General features: G+C 38.1%; 1 protein-coding gene across 5 annotated transcripts in view; it reads right to left on the bottom strand.

Moving 5' to 3' along the window:
- The window catches only part of LOC108718775 (MAGUK p55 subfamily member 7), a 215,484-nt gene that overhangs the window by 94,315 nt on the left and 94,393 nt on the right, over positions 1-26,776 (bottom strand). For all 5 annotated transcript variants that reach the window (XM_041565831.1, XM_041565832.1, XM_041565833.1 and 2 more), the window contains exon 5: positions 24,395-24,513. In XM_041565831.1, the coding sequence (XP_041421765.1) occupies positions 24,395-24,513 (119 nt within the window). The remainder of the gene's footprint in view (positions 1-24,394; positions 24,514-26,776) is intronic.

Raw genomic sequence — 26,776 nt, 5'->3', positions numbered from 1 at the left:
CAGTTAGTTAATAAAATCCCATACAGAAAGGCAGTAAGGAAGGGAGGCTTTCACTGCAGTGACCACTGTTAATGTGCCACGATCAAGGCCACACGTGATATGAGTCTACTACTGTGTTAGTCACAGTGCCTGGTCATGTGGAGCCAAGATGGGCACAGGTGTTGGGTTCACCCACTCCAGCACCCACTCTAACACCTGACTTACCTTGTGAAAAGCATAACTCCTCCTAGGTCTCAGGTGGAGGCTAGCACAAGCATTTGGGTATATAACTGGACATTAATCAACCCTTCTACAGGTATAAAACGTGTTATCCAGAATGCTTGGTACCTGGGGTTTTTACAGATAACGGGTCTTTCTGTAATTTGGATCTTCATACCTTAAATCTACTAGAAAATCATGTAAACCTTCGATAAACCCAATAGGCTGGTTTTAATTCCAGTAAGCATTCATTATATCTTAGTTGAAATCAAGTACAAGCTAATGTTTTATTATTACAGAGAAAAAGGAAATCATTTTTAAAAATTCGGATTATTTGGATAAAATGGAGTCTATGGGAGACGGCTTTTCCATAATTCGGAACATTCTGGATAACGGGTTTCCGCATAACGAATCCCACACCTGTACTATTATTTCATTCTAGTCTATTCAATGCCCGATTTTGATTCTAATTTTAAATTGAAATTTTAAATGATATTTCCCTGGAGCAGGTTGACATGAATGCTACAGGTAAGGGATTTGTTATCCAGAAAGACATCTCCCAGAGACGATTTTAATCAAATAGTCCTAATTTTAAAAAATTTTAATGTAATAATAAAACAGTATTGTGTACTTTATCCCAACTAAGATATAATTAATCTTAAATGGAGGCAAAACAATCCTATTGGGTTTAATAAATGTTAAAACGATTTTCTAGCAGACTTAAGGTATGGAGCTCCAAATTAAAAAAAGACTCCTTATCCGGAAAAACTCCAAGTCCTAAGAATTCTGGATAAAAGGACCCATACCATTTGTGCAAATAGCTATAAAAATACATGTATGGGATCCGTTATCTGGAAGCACGTTATCCAGAAAGATCCAAATTACGGAATGGCCGTCTCTTATAGACTCCATTTTATTCAAATAATCCAATTTTTTAAAAATGATTTCCTTTTTCTCTGTAATAATAAAACAGTAGCTTGTACTTGATCCCAACTAAAATGTAATTAATCCTTATTGGAAGCAAAACCAGTCTATTGGGTTTATTTAATGTTTTCTAGTAGTTTTAAGGTATAAAGATCTAAATTACAGATAGAATGTTATTCAGAGAGCCACAGGTTCCAAGCATTCTGGATAATAGGTCCCATACCTGAACATGAAAATAATAAATTGAGACAAGAATGTGCCGCCATGCTTTGGGAGTATGAGATTATTAGAGCATTACAGGGTTCCATGTTGCTGAACACATTCTTGTACTCGCTTTTCCAATTTCTCTGCCGAGCCTGGTTTCAGCCATATTGCTGTTTCCAGTTAAACCTCTATTTTCAGCATTTTGTTTCCATTTGGTACCCATTGTGTCTTTTTTTTTAAAATAACCATTGTAAATTGTCCTCAAAAGGCACGGCTGATTTGTGGACACCGCTGAACATACCAATAAAAACTGGATCAGAAGGCCAAAAAATGAAACAAAATGTTAAAGGGGCAATAAAGTGTTCAGCCCAGCCATGTGTGAGTTCTTTGGTTTGTTTCTTCTCTGTTTCTATAGGAGTTCTATAAAATGCTTATGGCTTTATATTTGGATTCTAATAACACTTAGCAGCTCACACATCCTGCACGTTAAAGACAAAAGGAATATATTAGGCAACCTTCTGGTTCTATTCATTATTATGAAAATATTCTGCAGCTCTGTAGAGCAAAAACACAGTTGTGCTCAGACACGTTCTAGAATTAGGATTAGGGTGGGGTGCAACCTTATCCGCACAATAAAAATCAGCCCTGCGGCAATTCAACAGAAATGAATATAAACTCCCATATGTAATAAAAATCACTAAGTTTGCCCAGGAGCAGTAACCCATAGCAACTAGTGATGGGCAAATAAATTCGCCTGGAACGAATTTGGGCGAACTTCCACGTTTCGCCGCTGGCGAATAGATTAGCGAATCTCCCATGGAAATTCACCGGCGTCAATTTCCGATTTTCACAATTTTTTCGGGAAAATGTTCATGATTATTCCATGAAAATGCTTGAATTCCACAATGTTTTCGTGAAACTTTCCGATTTCACGATTTTTCTGCTAATTTTTCAAAGAGAAATTCGCCCATCACTAATAGCAACCAATAAGATGTTTGCTTTTAAACAGGTGACCAGTAAATGCTTCCTGCTCATTGGCTGCTATGGGTTACTGCTCTTGGGCAAATTTAGGGTCTTTTATTCATAACCTCCTATGTCCTGGCACACAGGTTTAAAGGAGAACTAAAAATGAACAAAGATGTAGGCTAGAAATGCTGTTTTAAACTTCCTTACTAGCCCAAAGTCTTCAGCATGGAAGATCTGCACCTCTGAAGATGCCCCCCACTAGCTCCTCATCTTCTTTTATGCTCATTCACGGGACAGGTATGGGATCTGTTATCCAAAAACCCGTTATACCAAACACTACGAATTATGTAAAGGCCATCACCCATAAACACAATTTTATCCAAATAACCCAAATTTTCAAAAACGATTTCCTTCTTCCTTGTAATAATAAAACAGTAGCTTGTACTTGTACTAAGATATAATTAATCCTTATTTAAATAGGTTGTTCACCTTTAAATTAACGTTTAGTACATTGTAAAGAGTGATTTCTGAGACAATCTGCAATTGGTTTTCATTTTGTGTAATTTGTGGTTTTTGAGTATTATTAACCTGCAGCTCTCCAGTTTGCAAATACAGCAAGCTGGTTGCTAGGGTCCAAAGTGCCCTAGCAACCATGCATTGACTGGAATATGAACTGGGGAGAGCCTGAATAGAAAGAGGAGTAATAAAAAGTAGCAATAACAATACATTTGTAGCCTTACAGAGCATTTGTTTTTTTAGATGGGGTCAGTGACCCCCATTTAAAAGGTGGAGAGCGTCAGAAGAAGATGGAAAATAATTCAAAAACAGAAAAAAATTAAACGCTGCTTAAAAATTCGATTCTCTTACATAGTGAAAGATGACTTAAAAGCTATCCCCATTCAAGGGCTGCAGGTGATGGTACAGTAAGGCCAGTATATAAAATCCAGCAGGCATTAGCTGTCCTTTAAAATATGCATATATGCTTCTTCTAGACCTTGTGGCTTTGACTTTTTTAGAATAACCTTTGGCTTCCAAATCACACCCTGCAATGGTACATTAGACCTGCAGTGTATTATTTCATATGAAACCCGACAATAAAAAGGAGTTTATTAAAGACACTTGACGAAATGGCTATTAAGTGAATTGCAAACTATGTTAGCGTGGCTTATCTCTCTCCTTCATAAAAGAGAATTTTTTTTTGCCTAATCCTCTGGCCTGTGAAATCATAACCTAATCCTGGCGCTCAGCCCAGTGAGGCTAATGGACAGTATAATCTGCTCTATTACTGACTGAAAGGAGAAGCTGGGACTTTTGACATATCCCAGCTAATGAGAGGGGGCTCCTATAACCGTGCAGCAAAGATCAAGTTCTAGCAGTCTAAACATACATGCCACTTACATGACACATAAAACTCAAGGCCCTTACGCAGCATGATGACGGCCAGGCGGAATTTGGAAACAGTAGATGAAGAATGAAACAGCTTAATGACCTTAATTAAAATTGTTCTTAAAATGTACCGTTCTACGCAGCATTCATTTGCCTTGGTATGAGTAGCTCCCAACGGATTTCACAGTATATGTGTATATATGTATGAAGTCTGGGATGGAATTCAATCCAAGCAATGGCGTTCAGCTTGATGTACAATAGTGACTGAAGCACAATAAAGGGTTAATGCAAAACCTACAGGGCTTCATTACTATACATTAATTCCATTACACTATTGCAAAGTCCCAGAAACACTCATGTATTTGAACAAATATATATATATATATATATATATATATACACAGTGTATATATATATATATATATACATACACAGTGTATATATATATATATATATATATATATACACAGTGTATATATATATATATATATATATATATATACACACTGTATATATATATATATATATATATATATATATATATATATATATATATATAAGCATGTGAAGCCGGCACTCACCTTCGCCAATAGTCACTGAGGCCGGGTGCTAGCCAAGTAAAGCATACAATCCAAAAAATGAAGGAAGCACTCACGGCAAATTTTTCTTGAAAAAACTTTTTACTGGATCATGCAAACATCAACGCGTTTCGGTACCTCAAGGACCTTTCGGTACCTGCATGATCCAGTAAAAAGTTTTTTCAAGAAAAATTTGCCGTGAGTGCTTCCTTCATTTTTTGGATTATATATATATATATATATATATATATATATATATATATATATATATATATATATATATATATATATATATATATATATATATATATATATATATATATATATATATATATAGCCAAGACGGAGGATCACACTCTCAGGTCTTATGAAAAATTACAGATGTTTATTTCAGCAAGAAAACAACTGAAACACCAGTTGTTTTGTTGCTGAATTAAACATCTTAATTTCTTCATAAGACCTGAGAGTGTGATCCTCCATCAAACATATATAATATATATATATATATATATATATATATATATATATATATATATATATATCTATCTATCTATCTATCTATCTATCGATAGATAGATAGATATATTACAAGAAGATGCCAGAACTCTAGAAAAAAACAAAACAATGTGCCTGGGTGCAGAATCAAGTAAATGTAACACAAACTTTGAATAGAGTCCACACTCTCAGGACTTAAAAGTAAAACTTTTTTATTAATACAAGGCCTCAAGGGGGCCGAAATGTCAGTCAAATGTCAATAATAACGTTTTACTTTTAAGACCTGAGAATGCGGCCTCTATTTGAAGTATATATATATATATATATATATATATATATATATATATATATATATATATATATATATATATATATATATATATATATATATATATATATAAAGCTCCAGTTTAGTTTTTAAAAAGGATTTTGTTTTTCTCTGTAATAATAAATCAGTAGCTTGTATTTGATCCCAACTAAGATATAATTAATCCTTATTGGAAGCAAAACCAGGATATTGGGTTTATTTAATGATTTTCTAGTAGACATAAGTTATGAAGATCCAAATTACAGAAAGATCAGTTACCTGGAAAACCCCAGATGGAGAGCTCCTGTGGACAAGATGGCAGACTATAGGCCTTATCTTATATCATAGGTATAATAATATGTAGAACTTACCAGTCAAAGCAGTAATATACAATATAATATACAGTGTAAAAAAGGGAGTGTATTAATTCCTACAGACTGGCAGAATTGCTGATACAGGTATGGGACCTGTTATCCAGAATGCTCGGGATCTGGTGTTTTCCAGATAACATATCTTTCCATATTTTGGATCTTCACACCTTACGTCTACTAGGAAATCATGCAAACATTAAGGGGCAGATTTATTAAGGCTCCAATTTGAAATTCGGATTTTCAAGTTGGATTTTTGGTCAAAACTCACAAATTCGAGTTTGGAATAATCCAATTTGACCCTGGGATCAACTCAAATTTGACTATTCGCCACCTAAAAACTGCAGAGTTCATGTAGAAGTCAATGGCAGCAGTCCAGTGACCCACTGGAAGATGTTAATAGCCTTCCTGACATGAGGTTTTTCGATTAGAATTTAGTTGAATTCGATTCGAGCTTGGGAATATTTGTTTGAGTTTAAGACGTTCCAATTTTTTCTTAAATAACCTCCCAGCCGGATTGTGAGTATATTCGTATTTATTAGAGTAAAAAAAAATCCCATGAATTTGAGATTCGACCTTTGCTAAATGGGCCTCCCAATAAACCCAATAGACAGTTTTGCTCCCAGGAAGGTTTATTTACAGTATATCCCAGTTTGAATCAAGTACAAGGTATTGTTTAATTATTAAAGAGAAAAGGGAAATAATTTTAAAAAAATTTGGATTATTTGGATGAAATGGAGTCTATGAAAGATGACCGTTCTATAATTCGGATCTTCTAGATAATTGGTTTCCGGATAAAGGGATCCTGTACCACCATAAATATATAATGGGAAAATTTTTGTTATATTTATTATATTTGCTTATTAATAGCAACATAAGCCCTGGTGGTGCACACATAAAGGCGACTGGAAGAAATCGTATAAAAGTATAAACGTGTCCGTTTGTAATCAGTATCTTCTAGGGCTTCTCCGAGCCAAACCTGTTTACAATGTGTGAAATACGTAATTTGGATCTGTGGCATGGCGCAGGCTCCAATGATGATAACATTTGATTGTTCTCTTATTCAACTCGTAAAAATTTATCCTGTACTGGACTGTCATTTTTGTTTTAACTGGAACGGAATAATGTATGACTTTAATATAAAGATGTGGGGGGGTGGAAAAGGGTTTCATATAAAATAAAAAATGGCATAATCTAATATTCGGCATCTGCCTGCCTTTGGAAAATTATGACATTTCATCTCTTGTACTCCCACTGTGAACCTTCTAACTACCGTCAAATTAAAGGCCATTTTTGTTTCTGTACTGGTGCCAGAGCCGAGGAAGGGCTCGCTTGTCTTCTATTTATTTCCTACTCCGTTTGTGAATAGTTTAGGCAGAGAGGAATTCTGAGTATAATTTTCCAGCATGTCATACAAGCCATTCTCTCTCTCTCTCGCTGCCGAGTATTAATTATTCTGAAAACATATATCGTATTGGAGTTTCCTTACTGCGAACCCAGTTAAAGGAACAGTAACACCAAAAAATGAAAGTGTTTTAAAGTAATGAAAATATCATGTAGTTTTCCCTTCACTGGTAAAACTGATGTGTTTGCTTCAGAAATACAACTATAGTTTATATAAACAAGCTGCTGTGGAGCAATGGCTGAAATTGAAAAAAGACTATATGACACAGGCTAAATAGTGGATAACAGATAACACCATTATGTTCTACAGAGCTTATCTGCTGTGTAACCTGAGCATTTTCTCCATTGAATGGCTGCCCCCATTGCTACACAGCAGCTTATTTATATAAACAATAGTAGTGTTTCTGAAGCAAACACACCAGTTTTACCAGTGCAGGGACACTGCATTATATTTTTTATCACTTTAAAACAATTTCATTTTCTGATGTTACTGTTCCTTAACACTACTAAATGCTGTGTAGCCACGGGGGCAGCCATTTAGCTTGGAATTGGGCACAGACACACATATATGGTCAGCTTCCAACTTGGCATTCACTTATTCTTATTTTCTGTTTGGGTCGTGATGTGCGGGTTCAGAAACATTAGACCTGCAGCCAACCCCACCCACCCCAAGCTAACTCGCGTCCAACCTGTTATTTGATTTAAATAGTTATGCCTGCCATCGCCTCACTCCCGGCAAACAAAACGGTCTCCCCTCGAACTGGTACAAAGTCCTCAAAGAACAGCTGGCTCCCCTTCAAGCTTCCTTTGACCTTGGCTCTCTGCCCCCTTCATTCGTGAAGCACTTATAGTAGTGGTCCCTAAATCCGGTAAAGACCCTGACCAGTGCAGTTCATATCGCCAATCTCCATTATAAACACTGATGCCAAAATTCTAGCCAAAATACTGGCCACGAGACTCCAACGCTATATAATAGAACAGGTACATCCTGATCAATCAGAATTTATGCCAGGTAGAGCTACTAATATTAACATTAGGAGAATATATATTTAAAACATAAACATTAAAACGCAGCATGACAATGTGGGGACAAGAACGTTAGCCTCCCTCGACTCAGCAAAGGCCTTTGACTCAATAGAATGGCCCTACCTCTGGGAGACTCTCCGTAGATTTAACCTAGGTGACCAATTCATTAAATGGATACAAATGTTATATCACAGTCCAACTGCACGGGTCAGGGTCAACGGCACTACTTAAAGTAGTGGAGCAATTCGGAGATTTCTCTGGCCTCAAAATAAACTGTGATAAATCCATCCCCTTCCCCATAGATAACCAGGACCCCACTAACGTCCTCCCCCCCAATACTCCCCTTAGGTGGGACTAGAAATATAAATACCTTGGTCTCCTTGATCTACTGGTTTGGGCTAATCTCCCCCTATCTTTGTGGGGGGAGAATAAACCTGATCAAGATGATCTACTTACCAAAATTTCTATACCACCTCCATAATGCTGACAGTGGAGAGGGAGGATGGTGGACTCGCTTTACCCAACTTCCAGTTGTATTACGTAGCGGCCCAAGTGTATTACCTATACTGGTGGTACCACCTGGACCAATATAACCCCAATATGGCAGTACAAGCGAATATATTAGGGTCACTAGAAGGACTAAAAAACCTACCCCATCGAAAAAAATTCGGACGCAGGCAGTCTGCCATCCACCATCTCCACACCCCATAGAGCCTGGACCCAAGTTTTGAAAATATTTATGAAAGGACCTATTCGTCTCAACCCCCTATTACCGCTATGGGGCAACTCCAACCTACCTCACTTCCAAAACCATACTTTCCCTTCACATGCTGAGCTTTAAGCCAAATGTGTCCTTTAGAACCTCCCACTATCTAGATATTTTCAAATTTGGCACACTTTGAAGGGCCAGTTTGGTAGACTTTCTCCAGTCATTGCCACAATGACAATAGAGGAGACCCTTCTAGCTGAACTACCGGTAAAGTTGGTGTCCAGGCTCTACAGAAACCTTCTAGCCCGTGTCCCCCCTCCATTCCATACAGCTCAGGCATGATGGAAAACAAACATTCCAAAGCTAACCCAGGAGGACTGGGACGAGGCCACAGAAACTATGTTTAAAAGTTTAATAGCAATGAGGGATAGACTGATACAATACAAAGTATTCCACCAGCTCTACACCACCTCACTTAAACTGCACTTAAACTAAAGGCAATGGGTAAGAAGGACAACGATATCTGCCCTTTCTACACATGATCTGGACTTGTCCAGTAATAAACACCTACTGGTCGCAAGTAATGGCTTAGTTAGCAAACACCCTGGAGTTCCCACATATACTCTCCCCCACAGTGTGTCTCCTGGGTGTAGTGGAGCACCTAGTACCCACTGACTATGCAAGATCAAGGTTTAGAGCATTATTATTCTATGCTAAAAAATGTGTGATTATGCACTGGATGGGACCCACCCCTCCCACAAAGGACTCCTGGATAAACCTAGTTGATTCAACGATACCCAAAATAAAGCTTACCCACAAAGCGAGAGGCACAGCAGATAAATTTCAGAAGATATGGAGTCCTTGGTTGGAAATGGGCCCGGGCGTGCAACCAAGAAATCATCATGCAACCGGATAATACATCTGTTTTACTTTGTACCTGTAATGGCTTCCAAGGTTAATTCAACCTCAATATAAGCTAAAACCTTTGAAAGCAAATAATCCAATACCAGTGACAAATGTTTTAACTGTACACATGTTTATTCTTATATCAATGTTTTTTCTTTTTTTTTTGTAATGTTTATTAAAGCAAATAAAACATAACCTTTAAAAAAAAAAAAAAAAAAAAAATAGTTATGCCTGCCCCACCCCTTCTCTGATGTCACCATAGGACATGACTCCCAACTGTCCCGTTTTGAGCGAGACAGTCCCTCTTTTGACAGCTCAACCCATAGTCCTGCGTTTGTACTGGAAAGTCCAGATTTCTCTGCATTGAACGGCCAAAAAAGATACAATGTTTCTAACTTAATTGGCAGAGCCCAGAATAGATACTTAAGATACATTTGTAAAAGTTGTGTCCCTTGGGAGAAGTTAGACTCAAAGCTTAAAGGGCAATTCATCTTCATTAGTAAAACTGTAATAATAAATAAAAACTACAGAAATGTGTTCAAACTTTCATAACCTGGCAAATTTTGTAAAATGGGCATGTTAATTAGGGGGTGTGGCTTGGAAAAGGGGCATGGTCAAAAAATCACCGCGCTGCAAATTTTTTTATCCCTATTTCCATTTCCAGAATGTTGGGAGGTATGATGCCGGAGGAGGTGGGGTAAGCCCAGGTATATAAACCTGTGCCGTCTGCGAAGAGGCTGTGGGAATAAACCAGTGGCAGCGAATTTAGCCTTTCACTCCGCACAGGACATGGGTTTATACATTTGTATTCCCCCCGTCCTCTCCGATGACTTCAGAGACAGGGCTGGTGTGGCAAGTTAGGGTCAGATATGGGCTGAATATATTTCAACCCACACATCACTAGTCTAGGGGTGTATTGCTCATACTAGCATTCCATGTTGGGGTGTTTTGTTCTATACAAAATTAACTTATATAAGACAAAAAAGCACTCATTAGATTGTAAGCTCTTGTGAGCAGGCTTCCCCGAACCTATTTTTATTCTGTACCTCTTGTTTGCTATAAACTATTGTAAAGAACCATAGAGGCACCAATATTATCTTTCGGAGAGTGTATGGCGGGAGACAAGTTGACGGATATCGGTCGGCTCGTTGATTGGCCAAGTCGAACAATTTTGACCGGGCCCACCTTTTTACTGCTGAATCATCAAATACAGGTAGAATTCTATTGTTTTTACCTGTATATCTGACGAAATGTCTGAATTGAAACCGAGCAATCTTTTCTGTGACCAATGGTCGCAGGAAAGATCGTAATTGTAACGTCTATGGCCATCTTTATACTTAAGGAGTCAGCTCAATATTGCAATGCTCTCCTGTCTCACACAACATAGATGTAGATTTTCACACTAAATAAATAACAAATATTGCTAGGAAGATGAGGTGCCACCTACGGTTAAATAAAGGACAGTAAAAATCAGCATATCGCCCACAAATGGGTTAAATCTTGGAATATGGTAATAACATGGTAAATGTTATGTTTCCAAATAAACAGCCAATAAAAAGCTTCCCTTGAAGTGCAGATCTGTCTTGCTCCTGACCTGGGCTATCAGCCTACAATGAATTTTTAGGATAATGGTACAAATTGCGTAAGTAATGGAGCGCCACCTAGCGGCTTTTAAAGAAAATTATGGTTCACTGTGCTGCGTTCATGATGAATTAATATTAAGTGTTCTATGCATTTGATAGAAACCGTTCTGTCAGTTTATTTACATTTCAGTAGTGAGAATTAGAACCATTCGTGGTTGCTCGGTGCAGTAACTTCCAACCTTTGGAGCTCCGCAGACTCGTACCAGGCGCGGGTTTCCAGGGAACTACTGCATTCTGGTTTCCAACGAAGCTGCGCATTATTCTTAATCGCTAACAGAAGAATGTATGCTGGAATTCTTGGCTCTGGATTTGCTACAATCCTTTTAAGTCAATTAAACTTTCTTGGATGCAAATGAAAGTGGCCCTCAGACTTTGTCACTCTTCACCCCCCCCACCCCAGCGGTAAAATGGAGCAGGCAGTATATCCATTTAATCTGAAATAGTAATCATGTCATAAAAGAGGGCCAAAGGGTGCAGCTTACTGAAACCTTTCATAATGCACCACTTACACACATCCTTGGGCTTATTATCTATTTATTAGATGTGTATCAAATTTGGGTGCACATGGGTGTCTAATTGGGCGAAGTGACTGTCTGATGTTGCTGGTCCCAATTCGGTGCAGTCTGCAGAGAAAGCACTGTGTCTAGAATATAAGACGTGTCATAGGACATTCTGGTAAGACTCACTTTGATAGGCTATACCTGGAGAATTGAGATATCAGCATTTCCTCTGCTGCTACACTGAAAACGGAGCACACGGTTGGTGCTAAATGTTACATTCAAAATGCATATTATTTAAGCCAACCTCAAGATGCTAAGGGGCCCATTTACTTAGTTCGAGTGAAGGAAAAATAGTTCGAATTTCGTATGGTCGAATATGGCTACACTGACCATCGAATGGGCTACTACGACTACGACCTTCGAAACGAACGATTCGAACTAAAAATCGTTCGACCATTCGATAGTCCAAGTACTGTCTCTTTAAAAATTTCTTCGACCCCCTAGTTCGCCACCAAAAACCTACCGAGGCCAATGTTAGCCTATGGGGAAGGTCCCCGTAGGCTTCCTAACAATTTCCTGATCGAAGGAATATCCTTCGATCGATGGATTAAAATCCTTCGAAACGTTCAATTCGAAGGATTTAATCGTTTGATCGAACGATTATTCTTTCGATCGTTCGATCGTAGGAATAGCGCAAAATCCAATCCAATCAAGGGGAAAATCAAAAAATATATTTGCCTGAGAGAAAATGTAAACAAATTCATTACACATTTGCCTGAGATGGAATCGCCCCTGACGTCCCAAAAGGTCGCAAAACACTGCTCCTTGAAGCTTTAACAGCCAAATTCCGTTTTTTAAATCAGAATGTCCCTATTGCACTACAAATGTGCCCCCCAGACACTAAAATACTAAGAGGGGGTGCCGGGGTGACATTGGACTGAGTGTCAAAGCTTTTAATCATCTGACTTTTTCTACAAAGTGGCAAAAGTTAAAACCACCAGGGCAAAGAGTAGAAAGGGGCAGATATACAATACTTTCAGTAGCACTTAAGTTTGTGAATAAGATTAAACCCAGTGCAAATATGAAATACAGAGAAACTGGAACATTGCTTAGCACTACAATCTTATTTTTGGACTTATATTTTTTAATATAGATCAGTGGCGTCCATCTTGTTCATGGAGTGGGCTGATTACCGACATCAAAGCATTTTTTTGGGTGGCACATTACAACAATATAATGTCATGTCTCAATATCATATACAGATATATCAGTGGATAACTGGCAAGCCTGGGGCCACAAACTTTTACGATATGAAAGGTATGGGAGCGGTTATTCAGAATTTTTCCAGATAACGGTTCTTTCTGTAATTTGGATCACCATACCTTAAGTCTATTAGAAAATCATGTAAACATGAAATAAACCCAAAAGGCTGGTTTTGCTTCCAATGGGGATTATTTCTATATTAGTTTGAATCAAGTACAAGGTAATATTTTATAATAATTTTAAAAATTATTTGGATAAAATGGAGTCTACGGGAGACGGCCTTCCTGTATTTTGGAGCTTTCTGGATAACAAGTTTTTGGATAACTGATCTCATACCTTGTGCTAACTGATTTATCAGCTCTGTATGAGTGTGTGTATGTATGGGCGTTGGGTTTCATTTGGAGGGGTTAAACTTGATGGATTTGGTCTTTTTTCAACCTAACTTAACCATGTAACTATCTTCTGAACTTGGCAACCAGTAATATGCCTCTGCCAAATTTATTTGACACTAGTGCAGTTTTGGAAGATTTATAGTTATGAAGAGAATCCAGATCCTACAAATACATACATTGTTGTGGGCTCATTTGCCCCGTTGAGCTAAACCCACAAGGATAGGTGAACATAGGGAACAATGGGGTTGGTTATGGAGTGCAGAAAGGCTGAACATGCAAAGGAGGGAATTTCATCCAATCAGTACAGCTGGCAGCAAGAGCAGTTACAAATACAGGGGTGGTGCTGAGAGCTGGATAGAAGATTACGTTGAAAGAAACCTGTTCAATATGAAATCCTGTACAGATTTCAAGGTAAACAAACAGGAGTTTGCCGATTTCTCACATATTCAATCAAGCCAGGGCTCAATAAATCTATCGCTCAGCATCTTGTTGGACGGCAGTGCCACACAGAGATTTTAAAGCATGTCCACATTAACAGGAACACAGATGGCAGAAGGTGAAAACATCTTATAGGGCATTAAGAGTCAGGAAATACACTCGGCCGTTTCTTGCCAAATGTATACTCTGCATCCTGTGGATATTTACACACATAGCAGAAATGGGCCTCACTCTCTTGTGTTTGCCAGTAACGGATTCAGCTTTAGACATTTTATTGAGAATATTTTCCAGACATAACAAAACGTGTTATACAGAGAGCGCTCTTTACTGTTAGCACTCCCCTCAGATGCATATACTGCTAGTACTGACAACATGTCACTGCCAAAACTCCATTTCCGACGGGGATAGACACCAGACTACATGACACACTGGGGCCAATTAGATTCATGACAGAAAAAACTGAAAGAGGTGCCAGACAGTTCTACTAGTTGATATCTTTATTTCCAGTATTATTATACTTACGACGCAATCCAGCCACATAACATCCACTTGGTAAAAAAAAAAAACAACAGGACAGTTGTTTTTTGATTTGTTTGTCTCAAATACCAACATTTGACCAGGACTGGCCTTCCTAAGTTCATACACATAACTGAACTTTAGGCTGAAACCCCCTAAACCAAGGCCCTGAGCTCCCCTCGGGGGCATGCTACAAGCATTTGGATCCACTAATCTATGGTGAATTCTGTTTATGTGCCCGTCCATATGTGGTCCGACAACATAAGCAGCTGTAACCATCTCCTTCATGATTATTATCTGGAATGATCCAGGAGGTTCTCCGTACAAGGTTTTATCCCATAAATTTGGATCAACGTACCTTAAGTCTGCTAAATATCATTTAAACATTAAGGGGCAGATTTATTAAGGTTTGAGTTGTGTTTTCCACGAAAAATTCAAGATTTATTATACCCCGACCCTAGAAATAGCTCAAATCCAAAAATACACCATCTAAAATCTGTCGAGGTCATGTAGAAGTCAATGGCAGAGGTCCCTTGAACCAATTGAAGATGTTAATAGCCTTCATGATGTTCTAGTTTTTTTTGTTGTTATTCGGTTTTGCCCCGATTGTTAACCCCAAACTCGCTGATTCAGGTTTTTTACATCCAAGGTTTTTCTTAAATTAGAAACCATTCGAGCTGTGAGTTCATTCAAGGTGTATATAGAACTCTAAAATTCGACCTTTGATAAATAACCTTCTAAATAAACCCAATAGGATTGTTTGCCCACCAATATGAAATTATGCAGCTTAGTTACTGTATCTGGATATTTGGGTTCCTATACCTGTATAAATAAAATACTGGGGTTAAATCCCATAATTTTGTGCAGTATCTGGGTTCAGCTGGATGCCTATGGTTTGACTGCATACGAATTCATGTGGCTGGACAAGTAAATGTGACATTTTTTTATTCACAGAAATTAGAATTTCAGTTTGGGAGTCAATATTTGGCCTTTCTGTATCAACAGGTATCCAGATATTAACCTATAAATAGTTTGTATCTATCTTTACTTGCATAACCTCTCTACAAAACAAAATTATACATAGATCTTGTCAGACACAACAAAAGAATTATGTATTAAAAAAAAAAAAAAAGGAAAAAAAAAGAAAAACACATTTCAGCGTCTAGCACAAGATCATTACCCCATGGAAATGTTAATTGAGTTGTTGCTACTGCTCAGGACCAAGTATTCAAATCCCAAAACATGCAGAATGAGCTGTGTAGTAACAGATTTGCATGGTTCCAGGTAGAGCTTGGTAACTGAATACATTCCTTTTTAATTCCACTGTGCTATTACTATTAATAACTGTGTAAAGACGTGACACAGACAGACTGGGATATCCCCACAGAACTGGATATCAACTGGCTGAAAAGAACCTGCTGCAGAAAAATGCTGCTCCTCTAGGTATTTGGAGGCAGGAGGCACAGGCGTTCTTTTGTGGATTTCAGGCACAAAGTCAACTTGAAATGGCTCCAGTCGCTCTACAATGATATGAGGTGTCAGACGATCTCTCTGGAGTACCTCATCATCCTGTATGCCAAATACCTCAACTCTAGCCCTATAAATTCTCTCTCTCTTCTCCTGCAGCGTTTTGGTCTTCTCTCAATAGCAGTGTGCAGTGCCAGACAGCTTCTGCACGTTAGCAGGGAGCTACAGCCATGGGCGAGATGCACTTGTAAGGAGTTGTGTACTAGAATTATTCGGACCAGGAGAGATCCTTTCAAGTACATAATTAAAAGTCACGGCTTCATTAACAGTGGTCATTAATCATCTCCTACCAAAACAGGAAAATGATGTGTCTACACATGCTGAAGCCATTTAAACATTATAGGGATGGTCAGCTTTATCTTCTGCCTTTCAGACCCAAGTAACCCACACTGTGCCAGTTTTTAAAGCAAGGTTATGTAGTGAATTAAATAGATAATGCTACATCCAAAGGAAAAATCTATCCATGCTGCCTGTCCTACAAGGATACCCAACAAGGGAGCACCTAAAGAAAGGCAAAGTGGTTTCTATTATTTCTTCTTTCTTTAGAACTTGCCCTACAAAAACCTATCAGGATAATTAGCATGTTGGCTCCGAAGCAGGATTTATTTCTTACCCGAACTTCAAAGATTTAATTTACAATCTTTTAATTCCGACAACTGGATTACACCGTAATGATATGTAAGTGGAAAGTGCTCCCATGTTTGTGATAAATTGCGATTCCTGCAGTTATAAATCAAGTTGGCCCTTTACAATACCTGAGTTTAATGAATACCAAGTGATCTGCTGTTTTTTTTTTTTTTTTGAAAGTCTGGCAACCATGCAAGCCTTCAAATTTTAACAAATTTCATCTGTTCCAATTTATACTTGAAATAATCAAGACCAAGGGGAACAAAAAAAAATCTCAAAGACATTTTATTCAGTAGACAGTAAAAGTATTTCTTCCGCGGGAACAAAAGGCCACCAGGTTTGGACATTCCATATGTTCTATGTAGTCATCAAGGAGGAATGATACAGAAGCACATGATGCATCTGTACCAATTTAGTTAATAGATAGCATGAAGACATGAAATTTGTAGCCCCCTTCCAGAAATACTTTTCCCTGTATCATTTCGCCATGATATGTCCACTAATATGCATTGCTACTGCTGGTGGCTGCTTGATGAGGGTTCATCCACACAATCTTGGGAACAAGGTAGAAAGCAGGAATGCACCAAATCCACATATGTTTGATTCTGCGAAATAATAAACACTCAAAAGATTTGGCTGAGTACCAAAAGGCTGAACCCTAATCTGATTACTGAAAGAAGAGGGAAAAAAAAAGGGGGGGGGGGGAATTTAAAGACACATGAAATCAAGGATTCCTATTTGGTTTTACCAGGCACTTAGAATTTGTCCAGATCCTTCAAAAATAATAATGTGATGGGATCTGAATCCAGAATCAGACTTTGGATTTGGTGCACCCTAATACAAAGGCTACAACTGGATAAAAAAAGTCATGTGATAACATGGACACCAGATTTTTGGAAATATTCCAATTCCAGAATGATTAAAATACTCAAAGTCAACACTATTTCCTATGTAAAGATGCACCACTTCAGAGTTGCTAAATATTCGCTACTCTAGTCACAGTGAGCGGCCATATACAATTATCATTACAGTTCATGAGTAATCCAGGCCCTACGCCATCTTTTGCTTGGGACTTGTAGCTCAGGAATAGTGGTAATTGGTAGGACAACATACGACAGCAGAAGTGGAAGCAAAATAACAGCACCAGAGTGAAGCAGGTCAGACATCATTAAAATAACACCACCAACTTATATCAAGTTATTAGGAAGCCTGCCCTTACAGTACACAGCAGTAAATGAGAAACATCTGTGCTAACAAAGCAATGACTGGCTTTTCTCCGTTTCAGTCATAATATGCTGCTTTTAATCTGAAAGACTAAATGTAAATTCATATTTCTAGAGGAGAGTGCCTCATAATGAGGTCCTTCATGGTGCAAGAGAGAACCATTGGCTAAGTTTGCCTGTACTGGCATTCTTCACCAAAAAGTCATACCATCTAGAAGGCCTTCATCTGTTGAAGGATGCAGAGAGTTGCTAGGCTGCAAATTGGAACTCAGTATAGAGTTATATAAGAACTGTTCCTCAGCGGAAACAACATAGAGATCAACCAAGTAATCATACAAATAACTTTTAGAGATCCGTCTGTAAAGAGTCTTTTATGGCCCCAGCACCATTCTGTGTATTCTGCCTGTCACATGTCCCCCACCCCTAAAACCATAGTGTCAAAACATCCAGATCATCGGCCACCCATTCCCACAACAGGAATTGCACAGAAACACCTGGAAGAGTCTGGTATAACCCTGATGAAATGATGATGTGCATAACGCAGCTCAGTAATAGTGGTGGTTCACCTTTAAGTTAACTTATAGAATACAGTCATGTTATAAAAAAAACATTTCCAAGCAACTTTTTTAATGATTTTGCATTCTGACTCTTTCCAGCTTTCACATGGGGGCCAATGACCCATCTAAAAAAACAAATGCTTTGTAAGGCTACAATTGTCAATTTCCCAGCTGCCCCCGTCATGTGACTTGTGCCGGCACTTTAGGAGAGAAATGCTTTCTGGCAGGCTGCTGTTTTTCCTTCTCAATGTAACTGAATGTGTCTCAGTGGGACATGGGTTTTTACTATTGAGTGTTGTTCTTAGATCTACCAGGCAGCTGTTATCTTGTGTTAGGGAGCTGTTATCTGGTTACCTTCCCATTGTTCTTTTGTTTGGCTGCTGGGGGGAAAAAGGGAGGGGGGTGATATCACTCTAACTTGCAGTACAGCAGTAAAGAGTGAAGTTTATCAGAGCACAAGTCACATGACTTGGGGCAGCTGGGAAATTGACAATATGACCAGCCCCATGTCAGATTTCAAAATTGAATATAAAAAAATCTGTTTGCACTTTTGAGAAATGGATTTCATTTTGAAAACATTTTTTTTTCCCATGACAGTATCCCTTTAAGTTCCATTGATAGCAGACTGGGATGGCTTTAGCTTTGACCACAAATAAAAAATGGCTGAATGCAAGAAGCAGTAACAAATGCAACGCATTAAAACCATCACCACTACTTGAGAGAAAAGAGTTCTATATGTACACAATAAAAATATATAGTAGGTCAAGACATATTAATTTTTTTTTGTAGTCCTTTAGGGTAAGGGCACACCTGGCGAGGGAAGGCGTTCGGGAGATTAGTCGCCCCCAAAGAAGAGGCGATTAGTCACCAGGCGACTAAATCTCCCCAAATCGCCAGGTGTGCCCTTATGGAGACAATTGATATATCAATGGTTCTGATTTTTGAGGGACAGTCCCAAATGGAACGGAGCTTGTCTGAAAGTGGTTGTGCTCTGGTGGGGGTGACTGGGGTGAGCACAAGAATGGCTGGGGCCAATTGTAGGGTGTAGATTATATCGACCAGTTTCTCAAGGCAGCGTATACGGTATGGATTCACATTGTTTTAAAAGAAAATTACTTGCTGATTTACTTTCCAGCTACCAGTCCTAATCTCACTGTACCCACTAACCACTGATACTATCTCACCATTTACTAATCCTAGTTTTCTTTAAATTTATCTTCAGCTCTCTCATCCTCTCCACACTTTTTTTTCAGCTGGATTACTTGACCTCTACCCCCGAGATACAGGATGAGAGTGTGTGCATATTTTAGTAGCAACCGCAGTCTGAAAAACCCGAAGCCAGACTGATGGGACTAATTTGTTTCCAATATGGGGGGAAAAAAGATCAAAATTACTGATTTGACAATCTGTTTCAACTCTAACCTTGGACACACTCCTCCCAGCAAAAATACACATGCACTGATCATTAGACGTTTTTCGCCTATCCCCTCTGGTTAACCATAATTGTTTTACCGTTCTGTTCTCAGTGCAGAATCCACTTTGATGAATTAGTTCTAGTCTGGGCAGAACACACTCATTTCTCGCTTGCAATCAAATCAGGAGTTTATTAGCCAAGTGGGGGTGGAAAATCTAATGTTCAATTCCGAAGGTTATAAAATATAGTCAAGTGCTTTTATCCACAGGGAACCATTGAAATTTAACAAAATTGCAGGAATTCCAATTTTTCCTTCCAGTTTTGGGCCGATATAAGGAGCATTTAAAGCTAAAACCCTTAAAATAATAATGTAATATATTGCACATAAATACAATGCATTCTGTTGGTCTTCTTAAGCTGGCCATAGATGCAAAGATCTGATCGTATGAAACAAGGATCAAGGTTTTTTGGATAACGGATCTTTCTGCAATTGGGATCTTCTAGAAAATCATGTAAATAAATATTAAATAACCCCAATAGGCTGGTTTTGTTTCAAATAAGGGTTAAATATATCATAGTTGGGACCAAGTACAAGCTACTGTTTTATTATTACAGAGATAAAGGAAAACATTTTTAAAAATCCGAATTATTTGATTATAATGGAGTCTATGGGAGACGGACTTTCCGTAATTTGGAACTTTCTGGATAATGAGTTTCCAGATAATGGATACCATACCTGTAGTATTATTATTATTAATAATATTAACTATTAATAGGATAATTAACTATAATATTAGCTATATAATAACTTATTATACATAATGTATGGAGGGGAAATATCCTGTATCTTTTTAGATTAGCAACCATGTTTTTAGGAGAAATCACTTTACAAATAAATTCACTAATTATTTACTGTATGTTGTATAACAAATAACAGCTTTCATATATTATTTAGGCAATTTTCACTCACTATTGTATGCTATATCTTTACAGCTTGCTTTTAAAGGGGAAGTCCACCCAAAAAATTATTTAATAAAACATCCAAAGGGATATTAATAAATAATTTTGCAACAGTAATTACAATTAAAGGGATACTGTCATGGGGAAAAAAAAAATTCAAAATGAATCAGTTAATAGTGCTGCTCCAGCAGAATTCTGCACTGAAATCCATTTCTCAAAAGAGCAAACTGATTTTTTTATATTCAATTTTGAAATCTGACATGGGGCTAGATGTATTGTCAATTTCCCAGCTGCCCCAAGTCATGTGATTTGTGCTCTGATAAACTTCAATCACTCTTTACTGCTGTACTCCAAGTTGGAGTGATATCAACCTCCTCCCCCCCCCCAGCAGCCAAACAAAAGAACAATGGGAAGGTAACCAGATAGCAGCTCCCTAACACAAGATAACAGCTGTCTGGTAGATATAAGAACAACACAATTGTAAAAATCCATGTCCCACTGAGACACATTCAGTTACATTGAGAAGGAAAAACAGCAGCCTGCCAGAAAGCATTTCTCTCCTAAAGTGCAGGCACAAGTCACATGACCAGGGGCAGCTGGGAAATTGATAATATGTCTAGCCCCATGTCAGATTTCAAAATTAAATATAAAAAAATTTTGTTTGCTCTTTTGAGAAATGGATTTCAGTGCAGAATTCTGCTGGAGTACCACTATTAACAGATGCGTTTTTAAAAAAAAACATGTTTTCCGATGACAGGATCCCTTTAAAATCAATATTTCTCCTTTTCTATTTTCTGCAGTGCCACAAACCATCAATATACGCAAAGCTTATTTAGTCAGTTAAAAAAGTAGTTGAACTTATCTGTACAAGAAGTCCAACGTCTACTTCTCAGGTTATAACAAACCAAAGAGAAGTTTGATTATGGTACAAATCCTTACCATTTTGCGCATACACAGGGGGCTGATCGAAAATCTAATTTGAAAATCTCCAGTTTGTACCTATATGCTCAAATTTCAAAAACTCAAATTTCAAAAATGCAATTGCGTTAAAATTTCTATGGTGTTCTGATTTTTTTGTCACAACCCATCAGAGTATTAGTTTCAAAAGAGACACCTATGGATACTTGCAAGTCAACAATGCATCACAATGTCACTAAAACTGGCATTCTACCATCACAGCCCATTTTTTGGCTACATACATGAATGTCAAGTGAAGGTTGAATGTGGCACAGCCACTGACACTTTTTGTTTGGCTTAATGCCTCTCCAACATGTAAGGTTTCAGGTCTACAGAAGTTCTACTTCTGAGCAATCACATAAGGTTGGATTTTGATGGATCATACCAATCAGATATGGTAAAGGGGGGCCTGTCAACTTTACCAAGGAATATGCTAGTTGGATGCAACGTTTGTGTACATTTAGAAGGAAATACTTAATAGGGATATGGTACATTTGTATTTGTTTAAAAAGGACTACTCTCTAGTAATACAGCCGTATGTGTAAAATGGCACATTTGAGTAGATTTAGAAAGGACTCCTTCCTTAAGCAGGCGGACAATTGTTATATTGCAATGATCTCTTCCCCAGAAATAATTATCAAGCGGCTTTCACTTTGGAAAGACATTTACTTCATGTTTCCATGCTACGTATGTGTATATGAAAGGCCCTGTTTCTATGGAATGAAGCCATCAAAAGAAACAACTTACTAGAGTTTCAGTTGACTTTGTTAAAGGAAATTATTTTAAATGAATGTGGCTACTGAACCACTGCCATGTGGGACCTCAAAAGAGAAATCCATATATATATATATTCCTTATAATTTTTCTCTGTGAACATTTATTTATTTAAGCTTAACTCCAAGTTCTTAATGCTAACCATGCAGGAGTCAGCATTTCGCTGTGCTATTTTATTCTTATTATACTCACCCAAACAAGAACAAGCAAACATACGGGCATGTTTTATAAGCTTTTGCTGTTAGCGAGCTGCTGTAACCCCTTAACAGCAGGAGCGCAACTGATGGACCAGGAAAATAGAAGGTCAACATTTATAGACCTAGCCACTATATACGTAAGAGTCCAGTTACCGGTATGGGATTCAGACAGCTCTGAAATAACGGCCCACTGGAAGAACCTGTCATCACAATGTACAGATGGAAGGATTAATGATTTGAATGTAAGCATTACATATCCTTTCATTGTGGCAACTGTCCATTTTTTGGCCAAACTGTCCATATTTGTTAGCCACATACTGAGACAATGGGCATTTTCAAGGTTAGAATCCAATGAATGACAATCGAACCAGAAAATATCTTGTTTCAGCTTGACAAGATAACTTTCATGGTAGAGTCTATTGTGGAAAACCAAAGGCAGCAGCAGGTTTTCCCAAGAGAATATGCCACTATGACTAGAAAATATTTTTCCTTGAGTAATATATCAAATTTACTCTTGAACTGAAGTAAAAAAATGTCAGAAATCAACTACTTGGAATTCTCATGCAGAGTTACAAAAATAGAAATTCTGAGAAAGTGACACATATGTGACTTCTCTATTACTAATTTATAGAAAGCAGTTTGGAGTTAAGCTGGCCATAGACCCAAAGATCTGATGGTATGAATCGACGATTCCTACGATTTTCGGACCTTGTGTGGAGAGTCCCAACATTTTTCGTCCGACGGAGATCGGTCGATTGGTCGATTGGACAGGTTAAAAGGTTTCTGTCGGCTGCGGGTAATTTCTCTGCATGTATTGCCGACTGTACGATTTTCAGAGGGAGACTGTCACTAGCTTTGGTTGGACATAACTTTTGTACGATTGCTGTCAGGGGCAGAACATCGGCTGATCTGTTCTTTTGTACTTTATTTGATCGGAATGGTTAGTGGCAGGTCGGGAGATGGGGAAGTCCGATCGTACGTTGATTCGCACGATCGGATCTTTGCGTCTGTGGCCAGCTTTAAGGCTTAGTGCTCCTAGACAGGTAGTTTTCTCCAGCCTAAGTGGGTCATGTTGAGATACTCCCTATTGTAAAATATAAGGATATTTTAAGTCACCAAGGACTTCCATGACCATTTAAAGAATGAGGCCAAAGGCCGAGTGCTTTTATACAGGTCATGTACCTCCGAGGTTACTTCTAATATCATCATATTTTACATTTTTTTATTTTTTATTTATTCCATATATTTTTATTTATTATAATACACAATTTTTAGTGAGTCATGTAACAAAAATGACATCACTACTCACCATTTATAACTGATGACATCACTAGTCACCGTTTATAAGCATATATTTTACAAGCATATATTTTTACAAAGATATTCATGGCTTTTGTGTATTATACAGTGAATAAAGTACCCCCTCTTGTAAAGTATAAGGATATTATAAGTGACCGAAGAGTTTCATGACCATATGAAAACACGAGGCCGAATGCCGAGTGTTTTTATACAATTCATGGAACTCCGAGGTAACTTCTAATATCCTCATATTTTACAACTGGGGATACTGTATTTATTATAATACACAAATTTCAGTGAGTCATGTGACAGAAATGACATCAGAATTCACCGTTTATAACTGATGACATCAGAACTCACCGTTTATAAGGATATCATTTACAGGATATTCATGGCTCTTGTGTATTATAAAGATATAATTTACAAGTTATTCATGGCTTTTGTGTATTATATATATATATACACACACATAAAAACTGATGGAAAGAGTTCTAGAATCCATGAATAAATCCATGATGCCCTGCTTTCTGCTATCTCTACTTTGCAGCCTGTGGTTTTACGAGTCCTGAGCACATGCTGCCATAATATATAATGATGTGTCTTTTGAATCAAGAATGGCATTTAAACGTGGTTTACCTTCACTAGTGAATGGAGGCTTTTTTCACCAAACATATCCCAAAGGAAGGTCAGGTCTTCCTGGCTATCCACATGTGGCTGCAGCTGGGCCGGTAGCGTAGCCAAGATCTCATACAGACCTATAAAATGAAAATAAAACAGAAAATGTAATCTCATTAATTTAACCTAACAGCTCTGTGAGATGGCTTGCCTGTCGTGGAGTAAATGGGAGCCATGAACTGTTCAGAGGACCATTCATCAAATTATCAAAGTGGACTTCAAAGGCCAATAAATAAAACAAGAATATTAGCAGTACACAATTCAGCTTGTCAAAAGCCTACATGCTTATGCTATGCTAAGCTCATACCATATATATTTTTTCTTTAAAAGAATCTAAAAAAAAAAAAAGAGGGACAAAATAAAGCACACATTCCATGACTTAATGGTTTTTCCATTTCCACCGATGCTAGCCAACGAATGAAATGACTCACCAATAGGAACAGCTTCCAGAAAAATGAATGGGGTGGTCCGGAGAAACAGAACTATGGTTCCTTTGAAATGTTTCTATGTAATTTACTGCTCAATTAAGGCTTATATTTTCAAACGTCCCATTAAAAAAAAAAAAGGGGGCGAAGAAAAATGACATTACGCAACAGGTGAACAATTTGGCCGTCAATATGAAACATTGCAAGATATGTGCAACGGTATTGTGTGTTTTTTTTTTTTTCATATTTATAATGAAGGGTAATCGTCAGCTACAAGTTATTTGTGGCTCACTTCATTAAACCAGCAAAACAAACAGTAGCAGAGTGTTCAACGGTAGCATGCACCATAAGCTATCCATCATGAGTGCGAGCGATCAAACTGCAGTCCAAGAATACAGTGGTGCTTCCTGCATGAGCCCTCTGCGGGGACATAACCTGGCATAAGTCAATATCAATTCACAGCACATGTTTGATTTCCCAGTTGGATTACTCGGGGTAAAAAGGACAAATTGTCTTTTCTTTCCCCCCTCTCCTCGTGTCTGCTGTCTACAAAAACACTAATAATCTCTGGAGAGCCACGCTGCATTGCTCTGCTATTATTTTTAGTCTGAATAAGTAGTGCCGTTCATCAGGAGGACAGCATTACACGATGTTTAGCCGTAAAGGCAAAGATACACTGTAAGATGGACATCTTCATTTGACACGTAAACCTAAATATTTTATTAATGAGATTTAATGCCTGAACCTCTGTGACATTAGCCCTGCCATGAAAAACGTAACCCTACGCTATACAAACGTTCTCTCCATACTTGGTGTTGGCATGGGGCACAAATGTCCTCTCACTAGCGTATAAACACGCGCTCTCTGGTTACATTTTGTTTGCGAAGGTCTAAATATTTGGAGATCTCTATCTTTCGCGGTTTCTCAAAATCTTGTTCAGAAAACCAGAATATGATACAGATGGCTCCTTGAAACTATAGAAAAGGCTTTTCAAGTCAAATAAATAAATGGGTTTTTTTTTTTCCATGTGAAAATAAATCGGCCCTGTATTTTGCCAAGTGGTACAGTGGTATTATCGCTAATAGGAAGGTCCAAAGAACACAAGTTTGTATTAAAAAAAAACATGAGCAGATACTGGTATTAGAGTTGTACACTGAAAATAGGCAAAACTGACACATAGGAGTATTTAGTGCAGCAACTGTCAGCCTGCAGCACTTCAAATCAGAATTAAAGGGATACTGTCATGGGAAAACATGAACGCATCAGTTAATAGTGCTGCTCCAGCAGAATTCTGCACTGAAATCCATTTTTTAAAAGAGCAAACATATTTTTTTATGTACAATTTTGAAATCTAACATGGGGCTACATATTGTCAGTTTCGCAGCTGCCCCTAGTCATGTGACTTGTGCTCTGATAAACTTTAGTCACTCTTAACTGCGGTACTGCAAGTACTGTAAGAATAGGGTCCCAATACAGGTTCCACCTCCTGACCATACATGAGAGGGGGAGGTCACTAAACAAGGGGATCTTGCCCCCCCCCATATGCACACCTTGAGTGAGTGGTATTGGGCCATTCCAATCGTGGGGCTTACGGCCCAATAATCAGATCACAAAAATAAATGCAGGCAGTCAGGGTGAGGACTGCATCACCGAATGTGGTCCTCGATTCAATGGGATTTTTAAATGTGCCCGATCAACATCAAGCTAATTTTCGTCCAGATATCGGTCTTTGAAGTACCCCCGGAATGCCCCATACATTGGCCAATCAGCTGCTGACAGCAGAGTGAAGCCCGGACAGGCAGTTTTGATCCACGTAAAACCAGATTATCGTGTTGAAAAAACATGACAGGTTGCACTGACATTTTTAAAGGTTGGCCCCTGCTACTTCAGCCACTGATCTCCATGCAAGCTGTCGGGT

This window comes from Xenopus laevis, chromosome 6L, assembly GCF_017654675.1.
Source record: "Xenopus laevis strain J_2021 chromosome 6L, Xenopus_laevis_v10.1, whole genome shotgun sequence".
In the NCBI taxonomy this organism is placed as follows: domain Eukaryota; kingdom Metazoa; phylum Chordata; class Amphibia; order Anura; family Pipidae; genus Xenopus; species Xenopus laevis.
Note: the sequence above shows the minus strand (reverse complement) of the source record. Positions and strands in the feature narration are given on the sequence as shown.